Genomic DNA, 23,320 nt, shown 5'->3' with positions numbered 1-23,320 from the left:
TTGCTCAATATGCAATTGAGCTACTGGCTAGTCCTGCATCCAGCTGCTTTCTAAATGCACATTCAGTGCTGCTGGAGGGTTTGTAACGGATCAAAGAGTGCGCCTGTCCACAGACTCCGTTGATAGGCTCCCATTCATAAACATGAATCAGTCTTGGATCAGAAGCTATTAAGCACCTGATGCTGATGTAACTGATTGAATTTGCTATGGATGTGGGATCCCTTATGCTGACTACCCTATTCCTCCTCAATCTTGATGATGCTAACTTACATTAATATTTTTGGTTTAGGGCACCACCACCCAAAGCCCAATTTTTCTGCTCCTGTTTAACAGGGGCATGTAATTACAAATTGTATCTAATATTTCACAGCAAGGCCCGTTCCTGTGCCCAACAAGAGTATCTGTGAGGGGTTACAGTGTTGTCACGCCACCACGACCCAAGGCCCAATTTTTCCGCACCTGTTTAACAGGGGCATGTAATTGCAATTTTTGATAATATTTCAATGCAGGCCCCGTTAATTTTTCACAGCAGAGCCTGTTTCTGCGCACACCAAGAGTAACTGTGAGGGCTTCCAGTGTTCTGGTACCACCAACACATAAGGTGCAACACTGCAGAGTATATAGTATATTTGGGTGCGAGGTTCCGCTTAACCACTTTCAGACCGGACCAATTTGCTGGTCAAAGACCAGACCACTTTTTGTGATTCGGCACTGCGTCGCTTTAACTGACAATTGCGCGGTCGTGCGACGTGGCTCCCAAACAAAATTGACGTCCTTTTTTTCCCACAAATAGAGCTTTCTTTTGGTGGTATTTGATCACCCCTGCGGTTTTTATTTTTTGCGCTATAAACAAAAATAGATTTTACTTTTTGTTATAATAAATATCCCCAAAAATATATAAAAAAACATTTTTTTCCCTCAGTTTAGGCCGATACGTATTCTTCTACATATTTTTGGTAAAAAAATCGCAATAAGCGATTATTGATTGGTTTGCGCAAAAGTTATAGCGTTTACAAAATAGGGATAGTTGTATACCATTTTTATTAATAATTTTTTATTATTTATTTTTTATTAGTAATGGCGGCGATCAGCAATTTTTATTGTGACTGCGACATTGTGGGGGACCCATCGGACATTTTTGACACATTTTTGGAACCATTGTCATTTATATAGTAATCACTGCTATACAAATGCAGTGATTCCTGTGTAAATGACACTGGCAGTGAAGGGGTTAACCAGTGGGTGGCAGTGTAGGGGTTAAGTGTTCCTAGGGGTGTGTTACTAACTGTGGGGGGGTTGGGCTTTCATTTAGTGAACACTGATCTCTGCTCCAATCACATGGAGCAGAGATCAGCGTCACTAGTTCCTAGGCAGAATGAAGAAATGCTGTTTACAACGGCATTTCTTCATTTGGCCGCTCCGTGAGACGATCGCGGGGATGCCCGCGGTGATCGAGTCTGCGGGTCCCGCGACCGGACTCACGAGGGTCCCGACCAGCGCGGGAGCACGCCGCCGGCGGCGCGCTTCCGATGGCAGGGAGGCAAATTTAAAGGGACGTACATGTACACCCATTTGCCTGCCCGTGCCATTCTGTCGACGTACATCGTCGTGCGCTGGTCGGCAAGTGGTTAATATCCATACCAGACCCAGAGGGCCTGGTAATGGACTGGGGGGGAGGCTTTGCCGTTTATTTCAATGATTTTCATCTATATTGCCAGGACCCAACAATACATTACAGAACGAGTAGTTTTAAATTAAATTTTTTCCTAGGTATACTAAGCAGACCCCCAGGCACAATATTTAAAGGAATATTTCATTTTTATTGTTTCACTTTAAGCATTATTAAAATCACTGCTCCAGAAAAAAATGATGTTTTTACAACTTTTCTTTAGCATTGATACATGTCCCCTGGGGCAGGACCCGGGTCCCCAAACACTTTTTATGGCAATAACTTGCATATAAGCCTTTAAAAATAGCATTTTTATTTTTCAGATTCATGTCCCATAGACTTTAACGGTGTTCAAACTCATTTTTAACGCCTGTTCGCATTTGTTCTGTTGCGAACTGAACCGGGGGTTATTCGGCTCATCCCTAGCTGTGAACAACACATTGGCACTACTTCCATCCTACCACACACTATTGGTTCCTGTGGACATCCAGCCAGCATGGTCTATATGAGGGAATGGAGACTAATATATGAGGGACTAGAAGGCCTTTCAGCAGGGTTTCTCAACCAGGATTCCATGGAACCCTAGGGTTCCTTCAGAGGTTGCAAGGGGTTCCTTGAGACATAAGCGGTTTGCTTCTCAGATAAGTTCCCCCTGACACCAATGAGCTTTTTAGCTATCTATAAGGAGGTAATTATTCCCAATGATCACAAGTGTAAGGAACATTATTCCCACATTGTTCCCACTGACCATCACACTAATGTATCATGAGTTGTAGATATAATAATTTTTTAGCAAGGGTTCCCTGAGACCATAATGTTATTTCAAGGGTTCCTCTGTGTTGAAAGGGTTCAGAAAGGCTGGCTTAGCGCATCTGGTGCTTCAGAACATATGCTATTTGGGATATCCTGATTGATGCCTTACCCTCCTTCCCATATGTAATAAACTAAATAAAGTGGTTTACAGTTTATACTAACCAAAGTGACTGGTGTTCATCCTTTATAACACCCTAAGGAAAGAACCACACATGAGATGATGTGTTTAGGACCTTATTGCCAAGTAACTTTGCTTAGAACATCCGCAATGTTAGCAGTTAGTTAACTGAAGGTCAATAATAATTGAAGGGCAGTACTATTAGATCTACACAAGTATTTTACTTAAAGAGGGATTCTGCCAAAAAAAAAAAATATTAAAAGCCAGCAGCTATAAATACTACAGCTGCTGACTTTTAATAAATGGACACTCACCTGCCCCGGGTTCCAGCGATGCCGGCAGCCGAGGCCGATCGACCGCTCGGGCCTCGGCAGCTGCCGCCGCCATTCTAGGTGAGGGAATCAGGAAGTGAAGCGAATTGGCTTCACTTCCCGGTTTCCTACTGCGCATGCGCGAGCCGCGCCGCGCAATAGGAAATCTCCGCGCTGTCACTGGGACCCGTGTGTGTCCCAGCAGACAGCGCGGCAGAGCAGGAAATGGCGTAGACTCCCGTGGGAGTCTATGCCCGGAAGTGGGTGAAAATACCTGTCTTTGACAGGTATCTCCACCCCCCTCCCCCCTGAAAGGTGTCAATTGTGACACCGGAGGGGGGGGGGGTTCTGATCAGCGGTGGTTCCACTTTAGGGGGGAATCCCGCTTTAATATAAAAAAGGCAATTGTTAATAATACAAAGTTAGCTAATTATTTACCATTCAACTAGGGTGTACATCTAATTTAAACATTTCTAGATGGGATACGATAAATTTGTGCATAAAACAGGAAAATCATTCATTTCCATAATTTAAAAATTACCAAGGAGAGAAAAGAAAATGTAATAGTTCTGAAAGAACAGTATAACATTTACAATTTTGGCATGAATGTGGATATGCAGAAAGCTAGCCAGAGCTGATAAGTGAAAACAGTACAGAACATCATTAATTTATTTGCTACTATGCCTATTCTTTGAACTTAGATTTGAAAATAACGTGTGGACTGTCCATAAAAAAAAAACAATTACTTACAGTTCTGTCAGGTTGGGAAGTCTGGCAAAGGCAAAACTGTTAATTCTTTCCAGTGAATCACTTTGGTAGATCGATCTGTATTGCAAAGAGAAAACCCAAGAAAATAGAGTTTTGAGAACATTCCTGTTCCTTCTACTGGATTAAAGTTATAAGCTCTTATTACTAAAAGGGAAAGACAACCAAACAGCTCAACATACAACTAAAACACATATAAAGCACATGCTTAAAATGTGTAAATCCACATACCTTTGGTGAGCTGTGTGGCTGTAATGTATTATTATAATTGAGAATTTATATAGCGCTAACAGTTCATAGAGCACTTTACAACATGAGGGCAGACAGTACAGTTACAATAGAATTTGATACAGGAGGAATCAGAGAGTCCTGCTCAATAGAGCTTACAAACTAAAAGGGAGTGTCAAGTGATACAAAAGGTAGTAATTGAGCTGATTGAGAAAATAAAAGTACAGTTGTTAGGTGGGGGTGGGTTAGGCTCCTCTGAAGAAAAGGGTTTTTGGGGATTGCCTAAAAGTGGACAGAGTGGGTGATAGTTAGAAAGATTGGGGTAGGGAGCTCCATAGGATGGGAGAGGCTCAAAAGAAGTCCTGTAGGCAAGCATGAGGGAGGAAGTGGCAAGGGAGCTAGAGAGCAGGATGAACAAGGAGAACAATTTGGTTGGTATTTTGGGACTAGGTTAGTAATATAGTTGGGGGCAGAGTTGTGGATGGCTTTGTAAGTTGCTGTTAGTAATTTGAATTTAATTTGTTGGGTGAGCTGAAGCCAGTGGTGGGATTAACAAACAGGGGTAGAAGACACTGAGCGATTGGTAAGGTGGATGAGTCTGGCAGCAGCATTCATGATGAACTGAAGGGGTGATAGCCTATGTAAAGGTAATCCAATGAGGAGGGAGTTACAGTAGTCGAGGCGAGAGATAACCAGGGAAGTAGGAGCTTTGTAGTGTCATTGGAAGAGGTGTATTTTGGAGATGTTGCAGAGGTTGAGGTGGCAAGCTTTGAACGGTGATTGCATGTGGGGCTGAAAGGAGAGTTCACAGTCCAGGATCACACCTAGCACCCTGGCATGCCGGGACAAACTGATAGTTGTAGCATAAGGGCCGGTTCACACTGCGAGCCGCGGCGAGGCGTCTCCGACTTCCTCGCCGCGACTTGCAGGGGGGGTCAGCGGCGACTTGCAGAGGACTTCTGCATAGAAGTCAATGCAAGTCGCCCCCGAAGTCGCCCCGAAGTAGTACAGGAACCTTTTTTCTGAGTCGGAGCGACTCGAGTCGCTCCTCTCAGAACGGTTCCATTGTACTCAATGGGGACGACTTGCGGGAGCGAGGCGAGGCGAGCCGTGTCGCCTCGCCTCGCGCCGCAGTGTGAACCGGCCCTAAATCTTGACCGTAGGAAACCTTTTCTAATCTTTTATTCTGTAGCCTTTTTACTTCTTGCTCCACTAGTGAATAAAAGCACAATGGTGACACCCACCATCGGCGTTGTTTCTCTTATAAGCCCAACTAAGTCCCTGTCCATCAGCTTATAGTGCAGACATCCTCACTGTACACCAACATTTTCCTTTCAGCTATTATGTGGCAGCAGGTGAAGTATATTACATATTAAAGTGGAGTTCCACCCAAAAATGGAACTTCAACTTTAAGTACTGGTGACCCCCTGACATGCCACATTTGGCATGACATTTTTTTTGGGGGGGGGGACAGGTACCCAGTTTTGACTGGCACTCAGCTCCCACTTCCTCCCCTGGTGATCTTCTATAAAACATCACTAGATCCCAGAAGATTGCCTGGGTGATTCAGAACGTGCAGCACTGCTCATGAATGTGCAGTGCCCACAGTTGCAATGTTGGTGCAGCGGAGGGGGGGGGGGGAGAGGAGGCTTTGTGCATCCGCATCACTGGACCATGGGGCAGGTGAGTGTCTGTTTATTAAAAGTCAGCAGCTACACTTTTTGTAGCTGCTGACTTTTAAATGGGTGGAACTCCGCTTTAGATAGCCTTTGTAGATTTGATATAGCACACCCCCCTTACTTATAAGCAGCTTTGTGGGACTTCCAGGTAGCTCAGTGGTCAAGCATGGCACATGGAACAAGCATGGTGATATGGAACACGTTAGAACATTTTCAAGAGTTTATTAAGACACAATAATCCTAGAAGGGAGGGTTAGGGCACAGGATACCAAAAAGTGACAAAAATTCAACCCCAAACTCAAAATACTCAAAGAGGTGCGGGGAACTTTCAAACTTGCATGTATAATCATATGGATTACTTCAAACAAGGCTTCCCTCAAAGGACATCCAACAGTAGCTCAAACCATTATATTACAGAACAAAGCAGGATACCAAAATGGATGAAAGAGTCAAGATAATTGTTGGTAAATAAGTCATATAAAACCAGTCAACATGTTTTGGAGGCAACTCCACTTTCCCTTCATCAGGGCTACAAGAACCACCTTTTCTTCAAGTCAAACCTGAACACTTTAGCAGCACATGGCAATTTGTTTTTATACATATATTTTGCTATTAACCACTTCAATACAGGGCACTTAAACACCTTCTTGCCCAGACCAATTTTGAGCTTTCAGCGCTGTCGCACTTTGAATGACAATTGCGCGGTCATGCTACACTGTACCCAAATGAAATTTTTATCATTTTTTTCCCCATAAATAGAGCTTTCTTTTGGTGGTATTTGATCACCTCTACGGTTTTTATTTTTTGCGCTACAAATAAAAAAATACCGAAAATTTTGAAAAAAAAAAAAGTTTTTTTTTTGTTTCAGTTTCAAAACTTTGTAAATAAGTACGTTTTCTCCTTCACTGATGGGCACTGATGGGGCTACACTGATGGGCACTGATAAGGCGGCACTGATGGGCACCAATGATGTGGCACCAATGAAGTGGCACTGATGAGGTGGCATTGATGGACACTGATAGGCGGCACTCATAGGCGGCACTGATGGGCGGCACTGATGGTCGACACTGATGGGCGACACGGATGGGCGACACGGATGGACACTGATAGGTGGCACAAATTGGCACTGATAGCTGGCACGGATGGGCATGGATGGGCGGCACAGATGGGCATGGATAGGCGGCACAGATGGGCATGGGTGGGCACTGATAGGCGGCACAGGTGGGCACTGATAGGCAGCACAGGTGGGCACTCATAGGCGGCACAGGTGGGCACTCATAGGCGGCATTGGTGTTATACTGTACTAATGGATGCCAATCAGTGCCAAACAATAATGCATGCCAATCAGTGATGCCCATTGTGGGCACTGATTGGCATCCATTATGGGCACTGATTGGCATCCATTGTGCTGACTGGCATCCCTGGTGGTCTAGGGAGGATTACCTTTTCCCCGGTGGTCTGGTGGCGTCCCTGGTGGTCCAGTGTGGGCATCCTCGGGGGGGCTGTGCTGATAATCGATCAGCACAGACCCCCCCTGTCAGAGGAGCAGCCGATCGGCTCTCCTCTACTCGCGTCTGACAGACGCGAGTGAGGAAAAGCCGATCACCGGCTCTTCCCATTTACACTGTGATCAGCCATGATTGGACACGGCTGCTCACGTGGTAAAGAGTCTCCGTCGGAGACTCTTTACCGAGATCGTAGTTGCCGGGTGTCAGACTGACACCCCGCAACAACGATCGCCGCGATGCGCGCCCCCGGGGGCACGCAGCGGCTCATAATCCTGATCACATCATATGACGTCCGATCAGGATTATGAAACCACTTTGCCACCGTCAATTGCCTATAGGGCAGGCGGCAAGTGGTTAAATAACATTTCTAATCATATGAAGTTAACAACAAGGGCCCCCCTTTACATCAGAGTCCACAGAGTTCTCCTTTTACATCTGAACTCGCAAAGTTCCCTTTCACTGTAAGGGAGGACTCTGCAGACTCTGGGGAGTAATGGATGCTCTGAGAACCATGATTTAAGGGGTAACACTGAGAACTTTGATGTACGGAGAGGACTCTGATATAAGGGGAAACACTGTGACCTCTGGTGTAAAGGGGAACTCTGATGTAAGGGGTGACCTGAGAACCCTGACACTCTCAGCTTAGACAACTGCATGCAGCAACCCTGCTGGGAAGCCATAACCCAGTCTAAATAATGTGTCCGGGTTTGAAGTCTGAAACCTGGACACATGATTCCAAACTCGAACTGTCCAGGTGAATCTTGGACAGGTGGCAACCCTAGAACCAATATAAAACATAGTCTAAATGATGAAAAATGATATCTAGATGTAGGCATTCATATGAATATATACACCACAAATTCTTAGTTGTCCCAAATGAATTAGAAATGTAAAGAGATAGAAATGACATACAAAATAAAACATCAAATTAAGAAAGTAGTTATATAAAATGTAAAAATATACTAAATTACATCAATAGGAAAATTTGTGAAAAAAAGCACAGAAAAATCAAGCTGCTAAAATACAGATATAAGGATCTTTAAGACAAAATCAGAAGTCTGAACTCTTCAGACTAAAAAATACAGACAGGCAGCTCCAGTACTTAAAATGAGGAGCTCCAAATTCCTACAATGTCGCTGGCAGCAGCTCATATCCGGCTCTACAGAACAATCTTCAGCAGCAAAGTTTCTCCACACGATGCTCCATACAGTCAGCCATATTCCTGCTGTACCCCTCCTGGAGGTACCATCTAGGAATACAGCTTATAACCTTTCCAGCCCTTAAACATATGCCGCGTACACACGGGCGGACTGTATGGCGTACTTAGTCTGTCGAAACACATTTCAGCGGACAGTCTGCTCGTGTGTGGGCTTCAGCTGACTTTTTCAGCGTGCAGTCTGGCGTACTAAGTATTTCGGATTTTTCGAAATTCTGTCCGTCGTACTTTGGTTTCAGCGGACAATCCGCTCGTCAGTAGGCTAGTTCGACGGACTAAGAATGGCGCATGCTCAGAAAGGATTTACACGGCGGAAGGGTGCTTTGCTGTGTATTGGACTTCCTATTTCTAGTCCCGTCGTACGTGCTGTACACGTCATCGCGCAAGCTTTCGACGGACTGTTTGTGCATCCATGTGTGGTCAAGTCCGTTCAGTCGAAAGTATGACGGACTGTCCGTCGGATTGTATGACGGACTAAGTACGCCATACAGTCCGCTCGTGTGTACGTGGCATTAGGCACGCCGTTAGCTTCACTCTAACCAAACAGCAGGCCTGGGAGGCAAAGACCTTTCTGGAAGGCCACCCCAAATATTTATTTCCTTGCCCAGCATGTACTACTGGCAATAGACCTCCTAGTGGTTGATCAGGGAGGTATAAATATTCATAGCTAATAAATCTTGCTCTATTTCCAGAGACATTTCAAACAGCAGTCATACACAATAAATAAGATTCATTTAGGGGAAACCCAATGAAAACAGAACTATAACAATTCAAGAAATTCAAGCTCAGGCTGACTACAGCTTAGTTGCAACACTAAATTTAGACTAGGGACACTTTAGGTAGGGTCCCTACATATAAATGATTTATGTCTGAAGTTCTACTTTTAACATAATAACGTGAGTTAGGCTGGGTTCACACTGAAGCGATGCGGGAATGCCGCGAATCCGCGGCGGGTTCCTGCATCGCATGCCTCCCGCCGGCAGTTCACACTGCCCTATGTGCGGACTGCTGGGAGTGTCAGTGAAACCTTAATGACACCCCCAGATCACTAGAAAGGGGGGGGGGGAGGATACGAGATATCAAAAAAAAACAGATCAGTTCACATATCGCAGTGCGATCTGCAAACTCGGACAGGAATCGGATCGCATGGTGTGAACACCCATGTAAACCGATTCTGCTGTGGACCAAAAAAAGGGTCCCGTGCGAGTTTGCGGCGTGTGCGATGTGAATTCAGCCATACTATCTGTATGGCTGAACTCGCATCGCACAGAGATCGGATGTGATTTGCACTGCAGTGCGGTGCGAATCACATCCGGTTCTCATAGCCGCGCCAGTGTGAACCCAGCCTCAAAGTTAAATTGTTCACAATATGCCTAATTTAGGTATATATTCAACAAATTACTTTGTGACAATAGAAAAACTCCCAAGCATTCTGCAGATTTTAACCCATAACTCTAAGGCCCCTTTCACACAGGGCGGATCAGTGCTGATCCGCCCCGTGGATGTCCGCTTGCTCAGCGGGGATCGCCAGAGCGATCTCCGCTGAGCAGAAGATGACGGGTCCGTCTCTGCACACTGCGCAGGGACAGACCAGTCACAGCGCAGCTCTCGCCTATGGGAGATCGGATGACGACGGACCGCAGTGTCCGTCGTCACTCGATCCGATCCGATGACGGATGGAAAAATCGCTTTTTCCTCCGTCACACTTTTTCGGATCGGAGCGGGTCGGATGTCAGCAGACATGTCACCGCTGACATCCGATGCTCCATAGACCCCTATGGAGCATCCATTCAGGTCCGCCTGAAAAAGGCGGGCCTGAACGGATTGTTCGTGTGAAAGGGGCCTAAACTATCTGAGCTCCTGACCTGAAATATGTAAAGAAATTCCTTTGTTAAGTTAATAATTTTGTTTCACCATATTCGTTTTGTTAGAATTATTTGTTTTTGGAATTTGTTTTGTATATTTGGATGCATTTTGTATATTCTTTATTTTCAAAACTATTTAAAACTCGGATTTCAAAACAAGGCTATTTTTGTTCTATTCTATTTTATGTTATTCTAGTCTATTATTTTATTTGCTCTTCTGTCCTATTCTGTTTTATTTCACTTTTATACCCTACTGTATTCATTGCAATATGTTTTCATTTCAAATTTAAGATCAAATTAGTTGAAATTCATTACTATTGTGATTCGGAAATTTGGACACATCTGAATCTCGGAATAAGAAATATTTTCTTCGAATTTCAATTTGTAACAAAAGGAATAGCTCATATCTACTTAACATATAGGTATTCGCCCATTCCACGTTAACACACCAGAAGACCAGACTGGTTCAAGGTAGCTGCAGAACCCTGATGGGTCCCTGCATCAAATCCACAAAGAGCAATAAAACACATTTCTGAAAGCTTAAAACTGATTAATTTCCTCTGAGTTACTACAGTTTGTCCTTTTTTTTTTGCACTGCCTAAAAGGTTTGGTTCGCAGCAGAACATGCGAACAAGCAAAAAATTTGTGCGGACGCCGTTAAAGTCTATGGGACACGAACATGAAAAATCAAAAGTGCTCATTTTAAAGGCTTATTATGCAAGTTTTTGCCATAAAAAGTGTTTGGGGACCTGGGTGCTGCCCCAAGGGACATGTATCAATGCAAAAAAAAGTTAAAAAAATGGCTGTTTTCTTCAGGAGCAGTCATTTTAATAATACAAGTTAAACAATAAAAATTAAATATTCATTTAAATATCGTGTCGGGGGGGTGGGGGGGTCCCCTTAGTCTGCCTGTAAAGTAACTCATCTTTCCCATGTTCATAATATCATTTAAAATTGCTTGCGGCTGTAAGGTATTCCCCGATCCCAACAATATACATAAAAAATCATTGAATAAAACGGTGTGGGCCCTTCAGGTCTGGTATGGATTTTAATGGGAACCCTGCACCAACAAAAAAAAATGCCGCTGGGGTTCCATACCAGACCCTTACTCAAGCACACAACCTGGCAAGCTGCAGGAGGGGGGATGAGAGAGTGCTCTCTTTCCTGAACCGTACCAGACCACATGCCCTCAAACATGGGGAGGGTGCAACTTGTCTCCATGTTGACCTTTGCCCGGTGGTTGTGGAGGTTTGGGGTAAATTGTACCTACCCATTCACTAAAAAAAAGTGTCAAAAAAGTAAAAATGACAGGAGACAGTTTTGGACAAATCGTTTATTAAAGAAAAAAGTCCCAAGATGTCCCTCCATCTTCAATCACGGCGCTGACAGTCCCGAAAACCCCCCTATAGAAACGGAAAAATTCTGCCGACTTCTGTCTTTTTGCTTTGATAGCTCTTATATAGCCAAGGGCGGGGCCACAAGCTGATGTAACCAAGCAACCCCGTCCTCTTCTGACATTATGTGATGTCATATGATGTCAGAGGGGTCACCTATTTAGTCGGCGCCGTGATTAAAGATGGATTGACATTGGGGAACACTTTTTGTTTAATAAAGGAATTGTCCAAATTGTCTCCTGTCATTTTTACTTTTTGTTTTTTGGTGAATGGGTAGGGGTACAATATACCTACCTATTCACATGGGGGGAGCATGAACTGGGGACCCCCTTGTAAAAGGGGGCTTCCAAATTCCAATAAGCCCCCTGCCCACAGTCCCCCACAACCACTGGGAAAGGGTTGTGGGCATGAGGCCCTTGTCCCCGTCAACAAGGAAACAAGATGCTCTGGGGAGACCCCAAAGCACCCTCCCCATGTTGAGAGCATGTGGCCTGGTACGGTTCAGGAGTGGCGGCGCTCTCTCATCCCTCCCCTCTTTTCCTGTGGCTTGCCAGGTTGCGTGCTCGGATAAGGGTCTGGTGTGGATTTTGGGGGGACCCCACAACATTTTTTTTTTACATTTTGGCACGGGGTTCCCCTACAATCCATACCAGTCCTGAAGGATCTGGTATGGATTTTGGGGGGACCCCATGCCATTTTTGTTTTAATTTTGGTGCCGGGTTCCCCTTAAAATCCATACCAGACCTGAAGGGCCTGATATGAATTTTTGGGGGGGACCCCACGCCATTTTAAAAACAAATTTTGGTGCAGGGTTTCCCTTAACCACTTCAATACACTATATTATATATACTACACTGCCTGAATATAGATTCACTGAATATCTGATGTACACTGAATATTATATATATATATATATATATATATACTATATATATACATATATATATATATATACATATATATATATATATATATATATATATATATATATATATATATATATATATATAGTAAGATTGGGGTTATCAGACTCAAACGGTAGGTGCGTTTTCTAGTGAGTATGCCAGTACAAAATTGTATTTTTAAGGGCCTGGTAGCCTACTTTTATTTAAAAGCACAGAAAAGTTCACAAAGACATCAGTGCCCACGCAGGGTGGTTCCACCATTACTGTATCTTGCATGCACAATACTTTAGCCTCCTGGCTTACATTCTTCCCATACGGCTGATTCAGGCCATTAGCCTAGGCCTTAGGTCTGCTCCTCAGACCCAAAAGAGTTTCCTAGAGTTAAGCTGTCTCCTAGCTCACTCCTGTGTCTACTTCAGTGTCTTGCTGCTCTGTCACCAAGTACGTCTGCCTCCTGCAGACATGCATGCTCTGGCGGCACCCATGCAGCCTCTAACTCCTGTCAGAGGAATGGGAGTCCACCTGACTCCCATGCACAGACATCCTGTCTGTTGGGTGGAACCCTGAGCCATAGCCAGGTGAAAACGAAATAGCCCAGCACACAGCTGTGCAATCAGCGTGCCTTTCTCTCCAAAATCTGGCATAAATCAGCAATCCTCCAGGTAGCACAGGGTCCTACCGCCACTATATATATATATATATATCTCAAATACACTGCACGCCACTAACTAAGCTGCCTAATCTCTTTTCATTTAGTACACTATATTTGGCCGCCATGTAAGCAGCAGCCTTATATAGTGTACTTAGTGAACTTAGCCCCTGAGCCATGATTGGCCAAATGCACCCTGCTTTTGGCCAATTATGGCTCTCTCAGCGGAGCATGCTTTGGCCATTCATTAGACGCCAGTGCACTGAGATCTCGCAGTGCATTATGGGCATTCTGCGGCGCTCTAATTTGGCGAGAATGTTCTAAATTCGGTGAACGGTCAAACATCCGATGTTCAAGTTGAACTTACGTTCAACTCGAACATCAGGCTCATCCCTACTGCCTAATTATGCAAGACCAGAACTTCAATGTCACTGTGGTGAGCACAGCAGAGATGACATTTTGTGGGACCTTTAAAGTATTTTAGGCAATTTGAAGAATGATAACTGGCTTAACATTACAGAAATGTTGTGCTACAAATATCAAAAATAATTTGTCCTCAATACCCTTTCTGGCCCCCTATTTTGCACATTGCTTTTTTGAGGGATTGATATAACAACCTAAGCAAAATGGTAGCATAGCTTCAGCAAAAAATTTGATCTCAGTAGCTCCAACATGTTCACTAAACCATACATTGTAGCAGGACGTGGATCCTGCCTGCAACACTACTTTTACTAAGGCCCTAAGCCCTAGTTCTATCCAGAAATCCTTCCACGTCTACACAAATTCTGGAGATCTGAACACCTCTACCACTGAGTGACTTGTAAGAGCAGGTTCTTCTACAGATTATAATTTAATAAAGTTGTGTAAAGCTTGGTTTGTAAGTTTATCCTACTGGGGTTCTGCTTAATTCCTCATTAAGAACACTGTCACACATTTTAGTGTTACCAAACAACCGTGAAAACAGTGATACAAAATGTGGCAGCAGATGACAATAAATCAGGTGAAGTGAGGAATTTTGGCTTTACAGAAAGAAGGGAGAGGCTGCCTGGCACATGAATGCCAATTCCGCTCTTTGGGAAGGTCATATAAATGGACAATCCATCAAACACAAAGAGGTGATTGTTAAAGTGGAACTTTACCCATAACAGTTTGATAACAGCAAATGTTCATTAACAAAACAACATACATTCCACATTAATCATTATGCTATCAAAATTAGTATGTGCTGTAAGTTGCCTCCGGCATTGCTCCGTTTCTTCTTTGTGGAGGGGAGGGGCCACCCAATGATGTCACTAGGTGACATCTGCCCGTATGACATCATTGAGCCAACATTTTTTTGGGGGGGAGTTGAGTTTTTAAAAATAAAAATAATAATTTTAAAATGCCGGCAATTCTTTTGTTTACATTCTGCTGTCAGCGGGGAACCCCGCTGATAGCAGATGAGCCATGGTTATTAAGGACGAGGTGGCAGCCCACTTCTTAAGCTATTTACTGCTTGTCAAAGATGCCGGCAAGTGCCGGCTGCTTAGCAACCAGCGCTAATTGAATGCATTCCTTGAATAATGCATAACTAGACCTCTAATTATTCAGCAAATGTATTTATTTAATTCTATAGTTTACTGAATTGACTTTAGAGTCAGTTTATGTGGTATTTTTCATGTGTTTTTTTACTAGTGCGGTTAATACGGCATAAACTGAAATTTTGAATATTGCGTGAGAAAATTGCAAAAAAAATTGTCATGTGATACAATTATCTCATGTGATGTTCTTGAGTGAACTGAGCCCCTGATTCCCAGGGTATTAAAATCCCTTTGCCTAACTAGAACCTTTCCCTAACAAAATCTACTGAGCATGCACCAAACGATTTCACTATTTATGTAATGAAAAGTAATATTAAAGGGAATGTATGTAATGTATTCCAAGATGCAGATACCGTAGATATCATTGTACTTTCAAGATTACAAAAAAAACCTTCCTCACTTCTGTTTACATCTTTCCAAAGACATAACTGTCTGCTACCACTGGAAAGAGCCAACACTTTTAGGTTTGGATAGCATATGAAATGGTTACAAAACAAGTCTGTTTTCTTTTTTCCTTTCTATGCCCTGTTGGGGAGATTTTCCTTTATTTCCTTCCACAGAAACACAACAGGAAGTGGGTGATAACCTTTCCAAAGTGAAGGGATAATGCCTCTTAGGACCTCGTAGACCTCTTTGTAATTTTTGAAATTTCACTTTCTGCCCCAGTAAAAATGATCAGCTCAAAGAATCTCCCTAGCAGGGACCCAAACAGCAATTAAAGAGGAGTTTTGCACCCACCCCACCCACATGAAAAAATGAACAGTCAACAGCTACAAATACTGTAGCTGCTGACGTTTAATATTAGGACACTTACCTGTCCGGGGCTCCCAAGATGCCAGCACTCCAGCTGTTTTTTGGATCGACTTTCGGGTGCTGCCGCCACCATTGAGGGTAAGGGAAACCAGCAGTGAAACCTTTCTGCTTCACAGCTGGTTCCTTACTACACATGCACGATGCACGCTGCTATTTCTAACTGTCGGAGGAAGGAGGATGGGGTGCCGAACATACAAGGGACAGCACCACGGCACTGTCTCCTGGAAGGTGGGAAGGGTACCTGTCAAAAACAGGTACCCGTTCCCCTTCCCCCTTTTGGGTCCACTTTTGGGTGGAACGCTTTAATAACTGATAAGGGTTTCAGCCACCCCCTCCCTATCTATAAAAAAAAGTTTGAGATTTATATAATCTTTGGCTTTGGGTTTAATACACATTAGCTGCAGATTTACAAGCAGAATTCCAGCAGAAAATAAACAAAAAATGAAAAATACTTATTAAAATATAAAATAACAAAAACAATGAAGGGATCTGCTGCTCTCTACTTTCTGAATTTGTATATGCCTGTAAATATATTATTTATACGCTTCCTGTCCCTGGGTTGCTGGCTTTGAAACCCTGCAAAAGAGGAAGTTGAGAGGGAGAGAATGTCTCAGCCAGGGACGTGCAGTTAGGAGACCTATGGTTCTGGAGATACAGGGTCCTTGTGCAGCCTGTCAGAAGCTACATACAGAATGGTAATGTTTAACCACTTAAAGCAGAGTTCCACCCAAAAACTGCTTTTCCGGTTCCTCCCCCTCTCCGGTGTCACATTTGGCACCTTTCAGGGGGGAGGGAGGAGCAGATACCTGTCTAATACAAGTATTTTGCTCCCACTTTCAGGCATAGATACCCGAGCCACCCACGGGTATCTACGCCAGGGAGGAACGGCGTGCTGACATCACCGCATTCTACGCCAGACCCGGAACTACGGGCGGCAGTTGAGGGCCGGCCGGCTCGAATTTTACTAACTGCTTTTTGCATTTGTTGGACATGTGAGTTTACTTGCTATTTATTTGTGGAATAAAAGTTAAAGGGTTTTACGCTATACAAGTGTCCCCTTGTTTTGTATATGGACTGGGTCATTACGGTCTAAACATCTGAAGTATTCGGAGAGAGAGGTCCTGATTGGTTTCCTGTGACGGTTTGCCTTGACCATCTTTATTTGCGATTTTTGATCTCACTTAAACCTGAGATGTTGCGCACTGATAAGCAGCCAGAATTACCTATTGGTGGAGGTGCTTCATTTGATTTCTTTCAACACGTATTCCTGTTGGTGTTAGTCTTCACTTCACACTGGACTCCATATAAGTCTTGGTCTGCTATACTCTATGGGACTTGCTTGGACTATTAAGTTTTTGCTTACTTTTTGTCTGCACATTGAATATGAATTATGAATTTTTCACTCTAGTTTATCAATGTATTTCACTTTATTTTTAGGTATTTATTTATTTAATATATTTTTATAAAATACTTTTTATTCCTCTATTTAGTCACTTTAATGAGATATTGTTTATTTATTGATTTATTAATTTTATAAATAAATAAATCATGAGGTTGTACACCTGAAGGTGTTAGCTTACAATATTTGCTGTATGCGGCTTGGTTCATGAAGTTTTTCTACATTCCTAATAAGGGTTGATTTTGTCCACTTTCAACCGTATCCATTTATTTATTTATTATATTTATTCATTCATTGATTTTGTTCACATAATTTATTTGACATTTTTTATTTGATCTATTTATTCACTCACTCACACCAACACGTGTGGGTAGTAGTATACAACGTTGGTTGTATTTGGTTCACTTTTTGAATTTTGGTGCCCATCACTCCCACCTCATCAGCGTACATCAATTAAGGAGAAAAATTACCTGTTTACAAAATTTTATAACAAAATATAAAAAAAAAAAATACATATTATTTATTTATTTATTTTTACATTTTTTTAACAAAAAATAAAAACCGCATAGGTGATCAAATACCACCAAAAGAGAGCTCTATTTGTGGGGAAAAAAATGATAAAAATGTAATTTTGGTACAGTGTTGTATGACCACGCAATTGTCATTCAAAATGCAACAGTGCTGAAAGCTGAAAATTGGTCTGGACAGGAGGGGGGTTTAAGTGCCCAGTGGTTAAAGGGGCGTTCCGGCCGCGATTTGTTTTTTTTTTCAAAAGTCAGCAGCTACAAACACAGTAGCTGCTGACTTTTAATAAGGACACTTACCTGTCCAGCGAGGCCACGATGTCGCCACCCCCACAAGGCGATCCCTTAACTAAGGGAAACAGGCAGTGGAGCCTTGCGGCTTCAATGGCCGTTTCCTACTGCGCTTGCGCGAGTTGCGCGGCGCTTTGTGAATGGCCCCGTTGTTTTCTGGGACACACACATGTCCCAGAAGACAACGGGGCCACTCGTCGAAGAGGAGGAAGCATCGCGGAAGAGGAAGCGGCAGATTAGGAAGACTGCCTAGTATAGCGGTTAAAAAAATGTTTTACTTTTGTTTTAAGATTATTAATGCAATTTTTTTTTAGGGTGGTCCTCCACTTTAATGACACTTTAAGCTACTGTATCTTGCTCCAATTTGGTCACATACTGTATACTCAGATTCTAAATTTACTCTATACTCAGATTCTAAATTTACTGTATACTCAGATTCTAAATTTACTCTATACTCAGATTCTAAATTTACTCTATACTCAGATTCTAAATTTACTCTATACTCAGATTCTAAATTTACTCTATACTCAGATTCTAAATTTACTCTATACTCAGATTCTAAATTTACTATTCGGGGACCCCTCCAGTTCCTATTGTATACATTGGGGTGAACATACCGAGTGCTAATGACACAGCAAAAAAAAGATCACACATTAACAGAAAGACAACCAATCAATGCGTAGAAAAAAGTGGGCCTTATTGTACTTGACATGGAGATGCAAAGGTCAAGCACACTGCTCGGCGGTGTTCACTCTGACATATTACTATTATTATGGAGGAGCTTTTTCTTTACAGACTGGATAATCAACACAGCGTGTACTTTTTCATGTAATAACAGATGTAGAACATTGATGTTTGCACTGTGAATGTTAGGAAAGGTCACACTTTGAAAATGTTAACTGAGCAATATGTACTGAATTCCTTACATTGTTGGACATTTCTATTCTCGAAAACGGTGTGATGTTCTTTAAACTATCTACGTAAAAAACTTTCCAATCAGTCACCACACCTCCACTAACAAGTAGCAGATATAGACTTGTAATGCCAGCAGCCACTTATAATAGCTACATGAAAAAAAAGATTTACTGTTTTTATTAAAACAGATTGGCCACCCATCAACCAGAAGGTTAGAGAGGACTGAGATAGTACTGTGTACAAAATGGCACAATGAGAATACAATATATTTTAGTATTATTGAGCTTTGTGCAGCGATCTTGGTGGGCAAGTCTTCTCCTAACTCACAGTCCACCTGAGAAGTCTGATAGCCTTGACATGTTTATTCTGTATACTGATGACAGTGTAAATATTTCTGTCTGAGAAAAGTTACTTCAATCTCTGACATCATTGACATTGGCTCCGTGTGTGCTGGAACATGATAGAAATGTGAAGATTGCCAAAAGTATTATAGTGTTTGAATGGCAGTATCTTACTATATACTGCTACCATGTATAATTCTCCGTACAAAATGAAAAACCTTTAAGGACAACAATAAGCTACAGCTAAGAAATAATCCTATTTTTATAGGTTGTGTACATTTTAACCTCCCTGGCGGGATGATTCATTCTGGTTTTAGGTGCTGAAAGCGGTACAATTATTTTGCATGGAAATTTGGCATTTTATATTGTAGTTCTGTATTTCTTAGGAATAACTCTCTTAAAGTGGTTGTAAAGGCTTACCTGTAGGTCCAAGAAATATCTCCTAAACCTATACGGTTTAGGAGATATTTGCCCGAAGACGGGCACCGCTATCTACGGAGCAGCGGCGCGCAGGCGCACTGAGCGGGGCATCGTTGATGACAGCAATGCCGCGAGTCTTGGCTCCCGTGCACATGCGCGGGAGTGACGTCATCGCTGCTCCGGCGAATCACAGCGCCGGAGCAGCGAGACTCACGGAGATCCACCAAGAAGATGGATGCTCGGAACTACAGGGGACAGCGGTGACTTTGCTGGCTCCTGTGTCAGGTAAGTGACACATAATGGACTACTATGCGATGCATAGTATTCCATTATGCTTTGCCTTTACAGGGAATGAAAGAGGAAGTAAACTCATCAGGGTTTACTTCCTCTTTAAATCTGTTCAAACCAGAGTCTAGCAGACATCCCGGGTATGATAAAGTTTATAATATAATAAAGAATAATAAAAATTATTCAATAATGTAATCAAATCCTAAAACACTGAAAAGGGGACACTTTCTGGTTGCTATGGACAATCTCCAAATTTCAGGCAGAAAAAACTGTATTTATAATATCAAAGTGCATGCAGGGCACTGGACAGACCACTAGGGACAAAGGGGGTGTGTAATTTTTTAATACAGTACTGTAATCTGTAAGATTACAGTGCTGTGTGTGTTTTGTGTCTTTTTTACTTTTTTGAATTTGGCGCCGATCTCCGCTCCCGTGACGTCGCAGGGAACGGAGCTCGGCGGCATTTAGCACTGTGTGAATCGAGCGGAGGACAGCTCGATCACACAGCGTGGAGGACATCGCTGGATCCAGGGGACAAGGTAAGTAACTCTCCCTGTGTCCTCCCTGCATCCAACGATGCGATCCTGAGTCTGGCTCGGGGTTACCGCTTGTGTTAGTAAAATCCCAACCCGAGCCAGACTCGGGATTACCGCCAGGGAGGTTAAATGATGGATACAAAGTCCAGTAAAATGCTTCCCTCGATGAGATTTACACATTTTTCCAATCAGCTGTACAATGGCAGTATCTTAAGTTCAGTGGTGATCAACTTTCTTGATATAGGAGGCTTCAAGTGTGGCACCCAATATCACGAAAGCTGCACAAAAAAAAATAAAACTGAGAATATTCATTATTAGAGACAGCAGACACACAATAGGATATTGTCTAAGCCCTTGTACACTTGGGGGGACATTCCGACAACAAAATCCGTCTGATTTTTTCCGACAGATTTTATCCGATACTGGTGTTGCATACACACAGTCAGACTAAGTTGTCGGAAAATCCGATCGTTCGGAACGTGATGACGTTATTTAGTTACAACGGGACTACGTTGCGGCTAGTAGCCAATAGCTGTGGTCTTGTAATTTGATCTGAGCAAGCGTGGCACTTTGTCCGATCGGAATTCTCTACAAACGATCGGACAAAGTCCGATCAGATCATGTTGTCGGAAAATTTTATATCCAGGTCTCAAAATTTGTTGGTCGCACATTCCGACGGAAAAAAGTCAGATGGAGCCCACACGCAGTCAGATTATCCGACAACACGGTCCGATCGGACATTTTCCGTCGGAATTTCCGACCGTGTGTACAAGGGCTAAGGCAGATAATCAGAGACTGCAGACATGATACAAGAGATGGTCAGAGATCGTGTACATAGAAAAAGAGATAAATATTGCAACACATGATACAAGAGATGGGCAGAGACTTAAATAGTCAGAGAGACATGATACAAGAGATACAAACAAGCTACCAAATATAAATGAGAACAGGTAGCACTAAAGGTAAACACTTACCAGAAAAAAAACATTTGAGTAACACACCAAAAACTTATAATGTGCATAGTATATTAGAGTCCATAAATCACACTTGATAGGGTCAAATCTATGGGTGGCCAGTTGATAACTTCATCCAACACCACACCATATGACCAAAACCTGTCTCCACTCCCCAGTTTAGATGTAAGCTCACCAGAAAGATTTGCCTCACACGCTTGTGTTTTGACAATCTGGCAATTAACCACCACAGGGTTCAGATGAATTCCGTCAGTACGCGTTTAGCGGGTAATATAGGAGAAATAAGACTCCAAATAGTGTGATATCGTCAACTTAAACAAAGCATTTATTAAAAAACATAGCCTGATGGAAATATACTCACAAACAGGCAAGGTAAAATCGCGGTCGTATGGTGGAAATGCCAGAGATACCCCATCATGGTGGACATAAGCTTTAAGTCATTCCTCCCCTGCTCTCAAAACACTCGGATCGTCACTTCCGGTGGTGCATGAACATCACTTCCGGTTGCTGTATAGCCACGTCCCAACGTATTTCGTCATACTAGTCAACTATCTTTAAATAAACCCACTTATGCAAATGACAGGAAATTGCTTATCCACCCTCACAGTGTCCCCGCAGCAATGATATCTCTAACATCCACTGCAAACATAGCACATTATACTCAATATAACTTAAAACATCCTCAAAATCAATTCATGGTTGAATACTGTCCATATAATCAATATACAATAGTTGGACCGAATATAATGTATATCAATTAAATCAGTGATTAAAAGCAATCGTAAGAGAACAATTATATAACATCCATAATTAAAATAATGTATATTAATTGAACATTTACAACATATTCCAAATATGAAATCCAACAACATTAATTAACCCATAAAAAAAACTTTTATTTTAAAAATTATTCATAAAAAAGTTTAGATCAAGTTCTATAATCATACTATTAGGTGCAAGACACTTCATTAAAAATATCCATTTAGTCTCCCGCTGGGAGAGGTCCCTCACACAATTATAACCCCTCCAAGAGGGAAACACACAGTCAATCCCACAAAATTGTAACAATGTGGGGTCTCTGTTCTGTTTCTCCCTAAAATGTAAAGATAAGCTATGTTTTTTAAAACCGTTCTTTATATTAGTCAGATGTTCCGCTATACGTATCTTTAACAATCTTTTTTTTTCTCCCTATATAAAATAGGCCACATGGACAGGAAAAACATTTGACACAGTTCCCCATAAACGTTTACAGTACAAAGTAAGGTCCGCTGGCATGGACCATAGGGTGAGTACATGGATTGAAAACTGGCTACAAGAGTTCAGAGGGTGGTGATAAATGGGGAGTACTCGCAATGATCAGGGGTGGGTAGTGGGGTCCCCCAGGGTTTTGTACTGGGACCAATCCTATTTAATTTGTTCATAAACGACCTGGAGGATGGGGTAAACAGTTCAATCTCTGTATTTGGGGACAATACTAAGCTAAGCAGGGCAATAACTTCTACGCAGGATGTGGAAACCTTGCAAAAGGATCTGAACAAATTAATGGGGTGGGCAACTAAATGAGGTTCAACGTAGAAAAATGTAAAATAATGCATTTGGGTGGCAAAAATAGTAATGCAATCTATACACTGGGGGGGAGAACCTCTGGGGATTCTAGGATGGAAAATGACTTGGGGGTCCTAGTAGATGATACGCTCAACAGTGGCATGCAATGCCAAGCTGCTGCTAACAAAGAAAACAGAATATTGGCATGCATTAAAAAGGGGATCAACTCCAGAGATAAAATGATAATTCTCCCGCTCTACAAGACTCTGGTCCGGCCGCACCTGGAATATGCTGTCCAGTTCTGGGCACCAGTTCTCAGGAAGGATGTACTGGAAATGGAGTGAGTACAAAGAAGGGCAAGAAAGCTAATAAAGGGACTGGATGATATTAGTTATGAGGAAATGTTGCGAGCACCGTATTTATTCTCTCTGGAGAAGAGACGCTTGAAAGGGGATATGATTTCAATATACAAATGCTGTACTGGTGACCTCATAATAGTGATAAAACTTTTTCGCAAAAGGGAGTTTAACAAGACACATGGCCACTCATTAAAATTAGAAGAAAAGAGGTTTAA

The 23,320-nt window shown here is 42.5% G+C and overlaps 1 protein-coding gene across 2 annotated transcripts in view; it reads right to left on the bottom strand.

The window, feature by feature from the left end:
* LHCGR (luteinizing hormone/choriogonadotropin receptor) overlaps window positions 1–23,320 on the bottom strand; it is a 225,149-nt gene that overhangs the window by 121,642 nt on the left and 80,187 nt on the right. For both annotated transcript variants that reach the window (XM_077485600.1, XM_077485599.1), the window contains exon 3: window positions 3,662–3,736. In XM_077485600.1, coding sequence (XP_077341726.1) covers window positions 3,662–3,736 — 75 coding nt within the window. The remainder of the gene's footprint in view (window positions 1–3,661; window positions 3,737–23,320) is intronic.

This window comes from Lithobates pipiens, unplaced genomic scaffold (assembly GCF_037356315.1).
Source record: "Lithobates pipiens isolate NorthernLeopardFrog02 unplaced genomic scaffold, aLitPip1_a1.2 Scaffold_18, whole genome shotgun sequence".
Taxonomy (NCBI): Eukaryota; Metazoa; Chordata; class Amphibia; order Anura; family Ranidae; genus Lithobates; species Lithobates pipiens.
Note: the sequence above shows the minus strand (reverse complement) of the source record. Positions and strands in the feature narration are given on the sequence as shown.